The 15503-nt window shown below is 44.5% G+C and overlaps 1 protein-coding gene across 1 annotated transcript in view; it reads left to right on the forward strand.

The window, feature by feature from the left end:
- The first annotated feature begins 576 nt into the window (after positions 1–576).
- MAN1A1 (mannosidase alpha class 1A member 1) overlaps positions 577–15503 on the forward strand; it is a 148430-nt gene continuing 133503 nt past the window's right edge. The window contains exon 1 of the mRNA XM_067293796.1: positions 577–1161. Coding sequence (XP_067149897.1) covers positions 577–1161 — 585 coding nt within the window. The remainder of the gene's footprint in view (positions 1162–15503) is intronic.

The raw sequence follows: 15503 nt of genomic DNA on the forward strand, positions 1-15503 counted from the left end.
CAGTGTGGGGCACTCATATGTGCGTGTGCATGTGTGTGGGAATGCACATCTGTCTGGGGCATGTATGTCCATGCATACACATCTGGGTGGGGGGCGTGCGCGTTTGTGCGTACACGTGTGCACAAGCGTGGGCAGGCAACACCCGGGCGGCCGAGCGGGCCGCGCCGCCAGCACCCGGGACTCCGCGCGCCGGCACGCGGAGCGGCCTCCCGCGGCCGCGCAGCCCCCACGCGCCGCGCGGCGCGGCCCCGCCCCTCCCCCCCGGCGGCGGCGGCCCCGCCCCCCCGACGGCCCCGCCCCGCCCGCTGCGCCGCGCCCCGCCCGCGACCGCCCGGCAGTTCCGCGCGGGCGGAGCGGCAGCGCGGCAGCAGCATGGGCTGGAGCTGACAGCGCCCGTCCCGCACACGCCGAGCGGGCCAGCCCGGCCGCCGGGGAGGGAAAAGTTGTCGCGGCCGCCCGGGGAAACTTTCTGCCGCCCAGCCCGGCCGGCGCGGCTCGGCGCGGCGCGGTCCCTGCGCGGCGGCGGGTCGCGCTGCGCGGCGCGGCGCTGCGCTGCGCTGAGGCGGCGCGGGGGCCATGCCCGCCGCCAGCCTGCTGCCGCTGTTCGGTAGCGCGGCGGGGCCGGGGGCGCTGGGCGGCCCCGCGGGCGGCGGCGCGGGCGCCGGGGGCAGGAAGGCGGCGGGGCCCGGCGCGTTCCGGCTGACGGAGAAGTTCGTGCTGCTGCTGGTGTTCAGCGCCTTCATCACCCTCTGCTTCGGGGCCATCTTCTTCCTGCCCGACTCCTCCAAGCTGCTCAGCGGCGTCTTCTTCCACTCGGCCGCCCTGCAGCCGCCGCCGCCGCCGCCGCCGCCGCCCGGCGGGCAGCCCCGCGCCCCGGCGCAGCCCGGCGGCGGCCCCGCGGCGGCGGCGGGCAGCCTGGCGCGGATCCGCGCGGACCACGAGCGGGCTCTGCGCGAGGCCAAGGAGACGCTGCAGAAGCAGCCCGAGGAGATCCGCAGGGACATCCGCCAGGACAAGGAGAAACTTCTGCAGGACGCCCGCGGCAGGAAGGAGGCGGGCGCCCCCGGGCTGCCCCAGCGCCCCTTCCGCCAGCCCGCCGGCGCCGTGGGGCAGGAGCCCGCCGACCCCGCCGTCCGGCAGCGGAGGGACAAAATCAAAGAGGTGCGTGGCGGCGGCGGCGGCGCCGCGGGGGGGCGAGCCTGGGGGGGGGGGGCCACCGGCGCCCCGCAGCCCCGACGGCGCGGCCGCAGCCTCGCGCACCGGCGGCGCTGGCCGCGCGACCGGCCTCCGCCAGCTGTTGCGCCCAGCTGTTGCGGGGGGGCGCGGGGCGGGGGCTCCTAGCGCGGGTTTCCCCGTGGCGCCGCGGCGGTCTGCAAGGTCCGTCTGAAGAAGGACGGTGCTCGGCGAAGCGCGGTGGACTCGGGCCGCGGCGGCAGAGCGTCCGCGCTGTGTCACGCGTCGTGACGCGTTCCCTGAACCTCTTGTCCGTTCGCGCCCGCGGCTGGTTCAGAGGCCGTTTTCAAGCCTCTCATTACAGCAGTTCCCCAAACTAAGCGTAGGTGAGACTGTCAGGAGTGGGGCTTGATCGGCCTCTTCTGACAGAAGAGTTTGCCTGATGCATAGTACAACTTCCTGTCGTTACTGGCTGTTTTATTCATCGAACTGACAATTTCAGCTGGTTGCGGGGATTAGGGGTTATGAATTAATAACTAGCGCGTGTTTCCTGCTCTGTGGTGATGGAAATGAGACAGGAATGAGGCTGAAACTTGTGTGTATTTCTGTGTTTGTGAAACATCGTTAGCCTTATTTGGACTAATTTATTTTTATTGCGTGTTCAGTAGTATGAAAAGTGAGCACTGGCATCACCCAAATGTCAAATAATAAGCTCTCACAGATCTCAAGTTGTGATCTGGACTCTGGAGTCCTCTCATCAGTTTAACTGAGTTAGCAAATTGTGCAGCAGTCATAAGCAATCAATGCCAATGCAAAGGTATTTTGAAGGGAGAAACTCTCAAGCATGTGTGTTACAGACCACGTATTAAAAGTGTTTCTCTTTTGTTTGTAGCCACACGCAGCCTCCCTGAGGCATATAGAACAATTAAAAGTAACCGTAAAGTATTTTTCCAGTGCTCTTGAATTGCCATGCTAGAAGTATTTAAAACTAGCGTAGTGAGACTCCAGACCTGATGTGCTGAATTCAGTAGCATAAAAGAGCTGGTGCTTCCCTATGGAGGAACGCTCAGATGCAACAAGTAAATAAGCTGGAGGAAGAAGGTAAAACTTCAGTATACCACTGCTTTTGCTGGTCTAGCACTGTGCCGACTAGTCCAGTTATCTTTTTTAGTATATGTAGATATGTGTGTATGTGTGCATATATTTGTATGTTTGTATGTGTATGTCTGCGCATATACATACTTATCTACATACATACCCTGGTACCTCTTCAATTTTTTTTTCTCCTTTTCTATCCCATTGCTCTTCTTTCTCCCCCACTTCACCCTAGAAGCCACTGACAATATAGCAACACCCAAAACCAGATGTCTGGCAGTGTAAGCATAGGAAATGACAAAAAGACTGCACTTAGTTTTCAGATCTTTATTTTCTTCATGTCTCAGTATGTTTCCTTCAATATTGTTTCTGTTGCTTCTGGGAGTTTCCTTTCCTCTTGATTCAGTATCTGAACTTAACATACCATTTACTTCGTCTTTCTTGATTGGTTTGATTTTTTTTTTCTTTTCTGAAGAACAAGTTTTGTTCTTTTTTTCCCCCGATGTTAAAACAGTGTTTCCTATTCAGTGTTAACTTGTTGTTTTCTTAGCTACCCATTGTTTCATATATTGCCATTTTTGTTGCTGTTCTCCCTGTCTTTCCAATCCTTTGTCCACTTTTTTTTACATTGTAACTTTACTGGCAAACTGTAATTCTAATCTGCAGTGTTTTTAGAAATAGTTTTAAACTGTAACTTCTACAAGTGTGAACTTTGTACTAAACTGTACATGCAGGCAAATTGAGGAAACTACCAGTTCAAGTCCCTTTCCTTGTGCCTTGTATTTGCATGCTGGTGGTGCAAACTTAAAGAATCTTTTTGCTTCTGTAGACTCTTGAGCCTGGAATTTGAGTCTGAATTATATAATGTATGTCGTATAATTAGGACTCAAATTCTGAATCTGTTCCTGTGGGTATTTCTGACAGAGGGGAGCAGACTACTCTAAAGGAAAAGAATGACAAGAAGAAAGGTTGTTCTGCCCTGCGTTCCTGTCCTCATAGAGCTCCATGTCATCAACATGTTGGTGTAAAGCACAGGGGAGGAGAGAGCTTAGAGAGGTTTTGTTCATATACCATTATAAACTGTAAATTGAATTAAGTGTTTAGAAGTCTAGCCGGTGCTAACTAATATGTTTTGTGGTTGATAATATGGATTGTGATTATTATTTCATGGCATTTCTTGACTAAGTTTTGTTATAAAACTTTTAGCTATTTTTCTGTGGCATACTTTTTGTAAAAAAAAAAAAAAAAAAAGTGAAACTTAATAGATTTCCCCCTTAAAAAAAAAAAATTCTCGAACTTTCTTTACTATTGAGACCAATGTAGTATCACAAATGACTAGAAAAATAAGAAAGTTGCTAAGAGTTTAACAAGTGGGTGAAGTGGGACGCAGAAATGCGCGGCAGTGGAGACTGCGCCGCTGCCACCGCTTACCACTCCGTAAGACAATGCCACTGTTCTGAATGTGTGTGTCGCAAGTGTTCCCAGCGGTGTACCTGCGAGGCCTCCGGGGCTACCCGGGGCCTCTCCTGATGGAGCAGGGGTGCAGACCAGAGACTAGATACTAATGCGTGCTTTGTTTCTCTTCAGATGATAAATTGCACGCAGACGTTGAAAGGAGATCTGGCAGTACTGCCTGCAATGAAGTTTGCCCAATACTTCCTGTTATAAAACTGCTGTCAGTTGCTGGTGACTCTGCTAATTTTTTTTACTGGCTGACCTGATGTTGCCTGTACTGACTGTCTTCCTCAGGCCAAATGTTTCGGGAAGGTTTCAACAAAGCGATACAGCTACTTTCAAGCATCAGTGAAGAGTTGTATTTTGTTAGTCCTTAAGCTCTTCAGGCAGGTTCAGCAATGCTCTGACATCTCCAAGCCTTGGAGCAGGGTCTGGGTACCTGGAACATCTCTCACTAGTCTCTGTTTTTGTGTCCTGCCTGGAGCCCTGGACCTTAATGAGGAGGCTGTGGTTGTTATTCCCCTTCAGTCACTCACTGTCGCTGACTAGAGAGACTAGAAGGCCCTTCCTTCGAGCAAGTGCTTCCCGTGTTCCCTATCTGTAAAAAGGGGAAATGGGAGGAAATGGAGACTCTGGCAACATTTTGGCGTGTGAGTGGAATAGCCTCTGCCGTTGTCCAGCTGCAACCACAGTGACATCAGAAATAACACCAGGGATGACTTGCAAGTGCATAGGTAGTATGGAAAAGGTGGCAGCTTGATGTGAACTAAAGCAGTGATTAGCAGAGGACAGAGATGGTGGGAACAGGCTAAGGAGGCAGGAGATGCACTGTTTGATTTAGGGAAATCTGACTTTGAATCTTTTCCAAGTCCAATCCCTCTCTTTTGAGAAGAGAGGGGAAAAAAGTGATCGAATTATTTAGGTGTTAGAAAAATAACAAAAACTGAACTCTTTCATTTCAGAGAAAAGGTCTTGAAAAGGATGAATGAGCTAGCTCAGGTACTAGAAGCAATATAATCACATTAGTGCAGCACTCTGCTCAGGCTAATTAATCCTGCTGAACAGCAAGCTATTGGCATTGGTGGAGCACCAAACTAATGCAGCTGTGCTGCTCTTGAACCAGACAGCAAGCCTGGATACTCTACACGTTATTGTATGGTGCTGTTCAGACATGTCCTTAGGATAAAAGCATCCTTGGAAAACTGGAATCCGATGGCCTAAGATCATGCTCTGTGTTCCTTCCAGCACTCCAATTGCTTCCACGCCTCTCAACCATTGCAGTCAACTAGGTAGAGGTCCTGGAGGGGAGAGATTTATTCACTAATTGTACCGTCATTCCTGAGCATCAGTCCTTTGAGCTGGTCAGTGCAGCAGTCATGAGGCAGCAAAACAGATTCAGCAGCTGAAAGTTACCTCATGCGGTCTTTAAAGCAAGAACCCAATTGAGGCTGCATTAGCAGCATGAATTCTGGAGCTTCCTACATGCTTGTTTTGTTTAGTTTCAACATTACTTGTTTTCTGTGGTGGCAGTTTAATTGGAAATCACTGGGTTAAGCAAGAAGTCTTAGTAATGTGCAGAGAAGTTCAGAAATATCTGAAGGGGAAAAACAAAACAAAACAAAAAAAAGAATGCTTATGAGCATGGAAATAAAAAATAATCAGAGATCTAATATGCACTTGACCTAGCAGCACGTGGGTGTGATCGGAGCTCCCCGATAATAGGGAGGAGGCTTGTGATGTGAACATGGCGTGGCTCACCACCAAAAGAAGGCCATCGGCCCCATACTTCTTCCTGCACGCTTCCACTACTTGCTCTCCTGCTGGACGATAGGCTGGTGCTGCTGGGCTGGGGGTCTTACGGACAGTGGAGGTGTGAAAAACATGACTTTTTGCTTTGATTTGAATCCCCTAGAGCTCTTTGTAAAGCTATTGCAACTCACTAAACCAGCAGGAAAGTAACAGAGCAAAAAAAATTGGATGGTTTCTTACGAAGTTGGTGAGTCGAAGTGATTAATGGAAGGGTCCACTCAGTGCTCGTTCTGGCTGTAGTGGGGGAGCAGTACTGTGTGGCGGAAACAGGTGGAAGGAGAAAGAGGAACAAACCCCTTCCTTTCAGGAGGAAAGGAGGAAGTTGTTAAAGGAGCTGATCTGGCCTACCTTTGCCCTTAAATTTGAATCTCCACCATGTGACGTTTGCAGAGCAAAGGTTCAATCTACTGCGCTGACCTTCTGTGGCAGGTGAGAGCACCGCACTTCAGAAGGCTGCTGCCTCCCAACTCCTTTTCTCGGAACAGAGAATAGGAAAAAAAATACAGTAGCAGTAATTACTGAAGCTCCCAACACCTTTACTGGAATTCACAGTGCTTTTATTGGGAGGAAGACTGTGGGGCCCCTGTAGGAGGGGAAGGGGAAGAGTTTAAAAAGGGTGCTGTGCACCTGTTGAGTGGTTCCCAGTTTCAAATGCAAAAGGACACATTCCCTGATTGTATATTTCTTTAAGAATAAGATGCAGGTAAAGGAAGTAACGTAATGAGTTAGCGAGGTAGTGATTCCTGGCAATATGTTGATGATGCAAGGGTTTTTTTTTTGTTTTTTGGGGTTTTTTTTTTACATTTTCTCAATGTACTTTCTGACCTTAATGTTGACATCTTATAGCTTTCACCCAGTTTCTCAAAGGAGTTAAAAATGAAGTTTAAATGAATCTTGGCTTTGGGTTTTCTTTCCCCCCAACTCTTTATTCACCTATCTATTATCTTTAGTGTTTTCTTATCTGCTAGTTGAGTTTGAGAGTTTTACAGTGCCTTTCTTCCTGCAAAGCATTGCTGATGCACTTTTTTTTTTTTTTTAAATAATGATCTTATAAAAAAGACTAAGGAGATGAGTTAGGTGCCTAGATATAGGGTATCCAAAATGGCACATAGGTATCTTATATGCCTAAGTTATTATGGCAATCCTCAGGGGACTTGTAGACTTTCTCCCAGGCTTTGCTGGAAGATCTGTGCTCTTGTGAAGTGGCAGCTGGAGGTGGGGTAGGATATCTTATAGCATCTAAAATGTCACAAAATGATAATGTTGAATTGCTTCCCTGTCATTATCCTAAGCAAAGATGCAGAGAAGCTTCTTCCAAGTAACTGAGACTACGATGCAGTGACTCCATTACGCACTTGCCAGACCCTTTGCAGAGCCAGTTCAACCCACCAGCCCCATAGAAAGCTGCCCACCCACACCGATGTTGGGTTTGCTGCCTGGCAGGGTCGGGAGCCAACCGGGTTCTGTGGGGCACAACCGGAGCAGTTGACCCCTGCTAGGCTGGTGCATTTGGAAGCAGGTGCAAAGTGGAGGCTGTGGCAGAGAGTGGGACTGGGACATCTTTGGCCATGAGACACAGGAGTGCCTCAGTAATGGATAATTAGCTACAGTGGCAGTGAAGAGCCTTTGCCAAGTCAGTGTCCCATCTGCTTCCTGGTGTCCTCTTTTCTGGGAACCCCTTGTTTCAGGTGAATCTCTTGGGTGGCCTGCCACGTTCTCCCCATTTTTTGAGGACCTGGTAGCCTCAATCAAATGACTTGACGTTTCTGTCAGGTAGGCAAAATGCCTGTCTCACTTGAACCGCCATCATGAGATGGATGAATATCTCAGCCTGTGACAGTGTGCACATTTGACAGGAGTATGAAACTTTGACACCCGGGTGAGTTCCCATGGCTAGTTCATGTTGTCAGCCTTTACCTGCTCTCTGTGAGCTGATTAAAAGGAATATTTCATTTTCTTATGTAAGGGAATATGTTCGGGCTTGGTCTACGTTCTCAATGGGTAAATTTACCAAAACTAACTGAATGTCATGTGTAACTGGATCCTCTAGAACTGTGAGGAAATAAAAAGGCTTTAGATGTTCACTGGAAAACATCTGGCTTTCAAAAAAAAAAAAAAATCAAGCACATGATTTATTCTTTAATTGAAGACTGTGTGCATGTTTTAGGTAGTGGCAAAACCTAAGTTCCAGACACACAAGACTCTTTTGGTGAAAATTAAATAAGGTGATGAAAAGGGGTGAGGTAAAGCTTAAAATAGAATGTCTCCTGTATTTTGGCACAAGTTAGATTCCCATGGTGGTAATCTTGTATTTAATATTTATATAGCAGCCTATGGCAGCCAGTTAGCTTAGAGAAATGGAGTAAATCATAATGTTGGTGAGTACAACTGCTTAAGGCTGTAGTTCTATGCTTCAGGCAAACTGAAGCAGAAAAATTCCACTTGTTTATTAAAATCTACTATTAAGGCTGAAAAATGCCTCTCATTCAGAGGAAAAATGCTAGTGTGGTAGATAGGCAGGCTTCAGTAGCTTTTTTGCGTGTTAATGAAGGCACAGAATTATGAAAGCAAATCATGGACAGACAGGAGACAGCACTACTTATGAAAGATATTCTTTATATTCATTCATTCATTATATTACAACATGTATGACTGTTGGACAGATACGCTTTCCCTGAAAGCTCTCTGAAATATACTGCCATAAGAATGCTCCAGTATGTTCGTTTTCTGCAATTTTAGTTTGTGGAGCCAGCATTGATGTAAATTTCTGTGGTTTTCATCTTTAAATAGAATATCTTAGCATGCAATTCTTTTATTTACAGATTAAATAATATACATCTTCCTAACTTATTTGGCAGAACAACAGTCTAATACTTTGAGAAAGTGACTTTCATTTGGTGTTCGCTGCTGTCTGCCAGTGCAGCACTTCTCTGGCAATAAACTGTAGTCTAAGGTGGTGTAATGATGATAAAATGTTCTTGTACTGTGCATTTCTGGTAACAAACTGTACTATTAACGTGTTTTAGACATTCAGTTTTGAGGCGTTTTGTGGTCTAAGTTATTTCTAGAACTGCCATTGTAAGCTTGCAGAAAGTAATTATATAGGTTGGCCTATGAATTAAGCAACATGGGCAATGTACCAGTTACTAAATATACTGGATCATTTTTTCTGTGTGTGAATACTTTCTTTATCCAAAAAGTGAGGTTTTTAAAGCATCTAATATAAAGAGTGTGTGTGTACTTGTAAGAAGTGTCTCTAGCTTCCTCTTTTTCCCTGACTCTTTATAATCAGACCTGCAAATCTCTCATGCAAACATAATTGGTGAGTAATAAAGCACATGTCTACCTGAAACAGATTAAATGACACCCTTTTACAGAACTGTGTTACAACGGTTACTGTCATAACAGAGTACTTGGCAGCCTTTCCTATAGCATTCAGAAGACTTCACCATTGTGAGAAAGCAGTGTATTTTTCTAGGGGTGAGAGGGGTCTAGTGACTTGCGGGCAATCACACAATGTATCAGTGGCAGGGTTAAGAATAGGCCCTGATTACCTGGCTCCGGTCAAATTGCTCTCGGCTAAGCCAAGGACTGTTGCTACGTGCTGCATGAAGGCTGTCGTCGCTCTTATCCACTGCGAATCTCTTGCTTGGGCATGTCAGCTCGCTGGGGTCAGTCTAAACCTGGGTTTTGGAGTGCAGTTCAAGACCACACATGGGCAGCTGTGGTCTGCTGCTGCTGAACTGTGGTTAATCACCCTGTTTATTACAGGGACAGACTGAGCCTGAGACTCCTTGATAGTGTGTTTAGGCCACCAGCTTAAGCATTTTAAACAATACTTGAAATTAAATGCTCTGGTCCAATGCTGTTTTGAAGGAAGGCGAGTGGGGTGGTAAAACTCCAGCCTTGCCTTTCTTGCATCTCAGAATATTCAGTTTGAACTCAGTTGCAACCAAATAAATGCTTGTATGAAATAACATGACAGCCTGCTATAATTCTCCTTAGTAAGCTGATTGGATTTTATAGCTAGTGTTTATGAAGATACAGGTATTGCTCATTCTGATGCCTCTAATTTTAAAAGCTTTTCAAACAGATTGGATGAGCACATAACCTGCTGTTACATTCTTAAAACTCTTAAACATTCACAGCCCTTGTGGGAGCATTGAGATACGCAGTCTCTTATGCAAAGGTAACTACAAGTGTAAAATCTACTTTCATTTGTCCTCCCACTCTCTCTTGGAAACTATATGTACCTTGGCTTTTATATTGTTTAAGAAATAAAGCAAGTGGATGGAAGTCTGACTTCTAAGAAACTTGGGCCCTTTGTTTAAATACGGAGCTCTAAGAGGGTAAGAAAAGACATGAAAATCGGAAGAGACAGAGAAGGCAATATTGAGTGAAGGGCCAAAAAGCTGCTGTACAAGGAATGAGCTAATGATTTGGAACATCCGGCTCTTAAAAGACTTCCTGTGTGTTTTTTGAAAATTCCCTCAGAAGAATCGACTTTTTTTCTCTGATGCTGGATAGAAGCAGAAGTTACAATTTTTGTGTAAAAACATGCTTTCTTGAAGTTCTCATGTGACAGTATGTATTGTTTGCATTTACATTAGAGGCAGTATTATGCTTCATCCATAAGATTAAAGTAGAAAGGAAAGAGAAGCAAGGAACAATATCTGATACTTTTTTTTCCAGAAATTTACATTATCTAAATTGTGTAGGGATGATCTTATTGCTTGGCAACATGAAACCTTTTTCAATTATTTATTCAAAGTCAGAGTGTGCTTTTAAAACATTCTCATAAAATTGCATTAGACCAGTATGACTTGCTTCTTTAATTGCATTCAGACCACTGTGAGGTGCCTTTTTATTCTTTTATGTATTTATTTTTAATATATCTGCATATTTTCCTTTTGCTTAGCTCCCTGCATAATAAACATCTTTTGTTCAGGGACTGCTTTTTTGTAAGGAAATAGGAAGTAGCTTGTGTAAAAGAATACCAAGATTGGAAAAAAAAAAATTGCTTTGGAAGAGTAGTGCTTAAGGAGATAGCAATTTTACTCTTCACTGATATGCACACACAGATGCAGACCCAGTTTTTAACTCCACTGTCAGTTTTCTCGCTGCCTTTGAGTACTGACATCTGTTGATACACTGAATGGTGATACTCGGAATAAAGCTTTGCCCATACTGCTGTCTGTAGGGAAATCTGCTGCTTGTTACTGTGGTTGTAGTTCTCCACCCATCTGTGATTCTGAGAACTGCACTCCAGATTTTGTCTTGGACCTAGATAGTAATACTAGATTCTTTAAACTAGAGCTTAAAGAAGAGAAAGAGATATTAATAACTTGGAGTGACTGTCCTCCCTCCCCTCCATCATGTAACAGAAAACCTAATTATCACTTAGAGAGCAGGAGAGTTATAACCATGATGTATTTAACAAGTCATAACACTTCAAAGCTGTATGCTGCTTGCTTTGTTCTGGTGAGACTGTCTGAAGAACCACCATGGAAAAAACTGTGCTGTGTAATGCCAAACTGCAAGTTGAGTGATATTTTTATGTCTTACTCCATAGTGCTCTAGAGGAAGCGTGGCACTGAACCAGGACTGAATCTTCATAGCAATGTCTGTGATCTTGCCAAGGGCTAAGGTGACATCACAGATCAAAAAGGGCATTTCAAAAAACAGCCTTTCTGAAGAAAAGCCCTTAAGCCTCTTCATGCAGTTTCTTTAAAAATTCACTGTATTTGTGGGTGTGTGTGCGTGTGTAGGGGTGTGTATGTGTGTGTATATATACAGAGAGAGAGAGAGAGAGAGATGTATTCGTAGCTCTCTGTATAAAAATGTTTTACATTAGAGCCAAATACTTTGTGCATTTGGTAAAGGATGAATTCTCTTATCTGTCCCCAAGGATGTAGTTTGCTGGGTGCAAGCACTGATCTGAATAAGCACCTTGACTAAAGTCAAAGGCATTGACTTTACAAACAGTCATCTAAATTGAAAGGTAGTTATATATATGCTGCAAGCAAAATCCAAAGCATTGGGATAGAGCAAAGAAATTCTTGAATTTCAGCAGTTATCAGTTCTGCACAGATTATTTTGTTATACAAATCTAAACCTTGAAAAAGTAGATGCTCTGCAGAAAAGTTTTCAGACTTCATGGAAATGCAGTTTTATTATGCAGCCTGATCATCTCTAAACATTACGGGGGTATGGTTGCTCTGCATTTGTGTACTCTGGAGTTTTGTTTGTTCTTTCCCACAAGCTCTGCTTACCATATAATTTTGTTATTGAGAGAGAGAGAGAACGTGCGTGCAATTCAGAATCACTTAATTATTTTTTCTAGCCTATATAGAGGGAAAGCAGTCTTCTTCAGTCAGCTTGAAGATCCCATGTATAATATTGCATTATGATAGTCAGGATGGTTCCTCATTGAAAAAGTAGTTTCGTTGCCTTACTTAGATCCTGCTTGTTATGAAGAAAGATGTTATAAATTTAACTTTCTAATCATGAAATACTAATTTTATGAATTGTAGGGATTCCTGTTTCAAACTCTTCCCATTTCTGTAGAGACTGAATTTTATTTTTCACACGTACAGCTTTTGATTTTGATATTGATATAACTCCTTTTTAGGAGTTTCTTGATTGTTTGAACCCTGTGATTGCCATTTTTTTCCATGTGGAGGGCAGATATTACTCATAATAGCAGTTATTATGGAATATATCACCAGTATATAGAGATATATTAATAATGTCATGTAATGTCATCATTTAAGAAAACCATAAAGATTTAAGTTGGAAGGGACCTCTGGAGGCACAGGGTCAATCTCTTACTCAGAGCAGTACTGACTCCAAAATCAAATCAGGTTGCTCAGAGCCTTGTGCAATCAAGTTTCGAAAATCTCCAAAGACACAGATTCCGCAGCCTCTCTAGACAAACCTATTCTTGTCTCTAAAGACCCTTATTATATTTTTTATTATTATTACTATACCTAGTTTGAATTTCTCTTGCTGCAACTTGTGACCATTGCCTCTTCTTTCACCATGCGCCACTGAGAAGAGCTTGATTCCCTTTTCTCTGTACACAACCATTAGGTAGATAAGACAGCAATTAAACTCCCCCCTTCCTCCCCATTAGTCTTCTATAGTTTGAGCAAACTCAGCTCCTTCAGCCTTTTCTCGTACATGATATGTTCTCCTTTTTTTTTCTCCCCCCCCCCCCCCCCAACTCTCTATGTTATTGTACCAGGGAGCTCACAACTGAGAACAACACTACATCTGAGGCCCCAGAAATGTCAAGGAGAAGGTGTTAATCACTTCCCTTGACAAGCAGGCACACTTGCTAACGAAGTCCACTATATAGCTAGCCTTCATCACTGCAAGGATGCCTTGCTAACTTGTGTTCAACAAGTTGTCCACCAGGCCCCTAGCTACAAAGCTGCTTTTTAGCCAGCAAGTTCCCGGTGTGTATTGTTGCAATGGGTTATTCCATCCCAGTTATAAGATTTTGCATTTGCTGAGCTTCATGAGGCTTGTGAGCCTGCTCCTCCAGCTTGTTGAGGCCCTCTGAGCAGGATTCCTGCTCTCCGGCTTCTCAATTGCTCTCCCCTTTTGGCATTATCCCTAAATTTGACATGTTGTCTTCCATTGTCCAGATCAACCAGAGAGGAATGTCACTGATAACTGGCTGCTAGTTCACTTTGACTGATTTACCATTGCTTTTTGAGCTTGGCTGTCCAGCCAGTTTTTCACTAACCCTGTTGTTCACCCATCTAGTCCATGCCTCTCTGCTTTGGCTGCAGTAGTGCTAAGGGTGGCTGTGTCAAAAACTGTGCTAAAGTCAAGATAAACAGTATCTGCTGCTCTTTTCTCATCCATAGAGACAATTGCTTCATCATAAAAAGTAATTGGGTCGGTTGAGCACAGTTTGCCTTTGGGAATCATGCTTGCTGTTTGCAAAGATGTTTTTGTCCTTCATGTCCCTGGAAATAGCTTCAAGGAGGATTTGCTCCATATTCTTTCCAGGGGTTGGGATAAGGCTGTAGTTTCCTGGAAGCTAACACCTCTCTCTGCAAGCTCTGTTGCTCGGCCCCGAGAACGTGCCTTGCAGGTAGACCAAAGAAAAAAGAGATTGAGCTCTTGACCCTTTTCATGTATTTTGTCACTAGTTTGCCCAACTTGTTCAGCAGCAGGTCCCTGTTTTCTTAGGTCTTCCTTCTGCTGCTGAGGTACCTGTAGAGGCCCTTCCTGTTCCATGGTGGTTTCTAGCTGAGCATCCCCTCAGCTGGGCAGCACTTCTGCCCCTGCCCACTCTCCTGCACCCTTCCCTCGGGGGTTTGGGCTCAGGCAGGCACTCCCCATCCAGCTTAGCTGGCCTCCTGCCACAGGCCCACTTATTGTCCCATGTGTTGGGATGGACCCTGCTTGTCCCTGAAGGCCGACCAGCTCTCCTGAGCACCTTTGCGCTTCAGGGCAGTCTCCCATGGGATCCCATGGTTGGGTCCCTGGACAAACTGGCTTTGCTCACCTGAAACGCAGGGTCTGTTACTTGCCTTCCTTACTTCCTCCAGGATCTTAAACTCTCCTGTCTAGCATTTAAATGATCTGACTTACTACAGCTTGTGGTTTAGAGAGTCCTCATTCATGAACTAATGGTTCTGAAGTAAACTTTTATTATGGGAAGTGAGGCAGTGGAGGAAGATGGCTTGTGGCCTTTTTTGACTCCTTTATATCTGTGCTACATTTCTCAGTTTCACTTGGTAAGCATAGTAGGTAGTTGGACGTTAGCTCTGATATTTTGAATTTCTTTTAAAAATGAGAAAATGTTTCCCGGACAAACAGGTATAGTTAATATATGGAATTCTGAGACTGCTTACTTCATCTGTAAGCATTTAAAATTAGCAAATAATTATGACTAGCTTACAAACCTGTTTTTTCATAAACTTGCACCTGTTGTGTGACTTATTGTCTGGTTTATTTATGATTTACTGTAAATATTTTTACAGTAAGATTGTACTCTTGCACTACATTACTAATTCCTATAGTCCAACTTTGGCATATTAGATTTTCTGTCACTTTTGACATCATATATCATAATGAAGTCTGGCTTTTCCAGAAGATTGGTTTTGCAAATGAAGTCTTTCTTTATAGTCTCTTGTGCTCACTGTCCAAAATCACTGGTCACTTCCGAAAATATAGGCTTCCAGCATTATAGTGATATATGAGCAACCCTTCGATTTGACATAACTATTTTGATTTTGTGATGAGAGAAACTAGGTTCTTTCCAGCTAGGGCAGTGACTATATGATCTTCATTTTGTGCCAACTTTTGATCCTTTGTTATGGGAACAGTGACCACCCATAATTTTTATTTAGCATTTAAAGCAAAAGTATGAAAAAGTAGCCATAAAGCCTACATGAGTACTATTTATGGGAACCAAGTAAGGGCCTCTGAGTTCTGGAAAGAAGTCAAGCTTGCTTTAACTTCTGGATAGAAATGTTTTCCTAAATTGTCTAGGATGGACTGTATGGAAGTTTCATTTCATCCAGAAAATAAGTTATTTTGGGTTTGTTTGGCATTTGAAAGCTTGGTCAGTGGCTCAGCCCCCACTATTACATTTTTGATCTGCAACTTGAGGTAAAAGTCCAGCATTCTGCTTTCATATATAAAGCAGGTCCTGTAGGCTAGGCTATGGGATAGTCTGGGTCTCTTGTGGGCCCAGAGAAACTTCAGGTGAACATCCTGGTCTGTATCTGCTGGGCATTGAAAGAAAAATTTTTTCTTGCTGTGTTTTTTGTTTTTTGCTAAAGTCTTGGTCATGAGAACCTAGAAGGACACAACTACTACTAAGTTGTCTTGAACGCATAATAGTACACTAAGATGTTTAACATATTTGTTTTAGAGTGACTTTATTATAGCCTGCTGATGGGCTAATTAACTATTACCACATTCTGTGATGGGGTTTTAGGGGGGAG

Source organism: Apteryx mantelli, chromosome 3 (genome assembly GCF_036417845.1).
Source record: "Apteryx mantelli isolate bAptMan1 chromosome 3, bAptMan1.hap1, whole genome shotgun sequence".
Lineage (NCBI taxonomy): Eukaryota > Metazoa > Chordata > Aves > Apterygiformes > Apterygidae > Apteryx > Apteryx mantelli.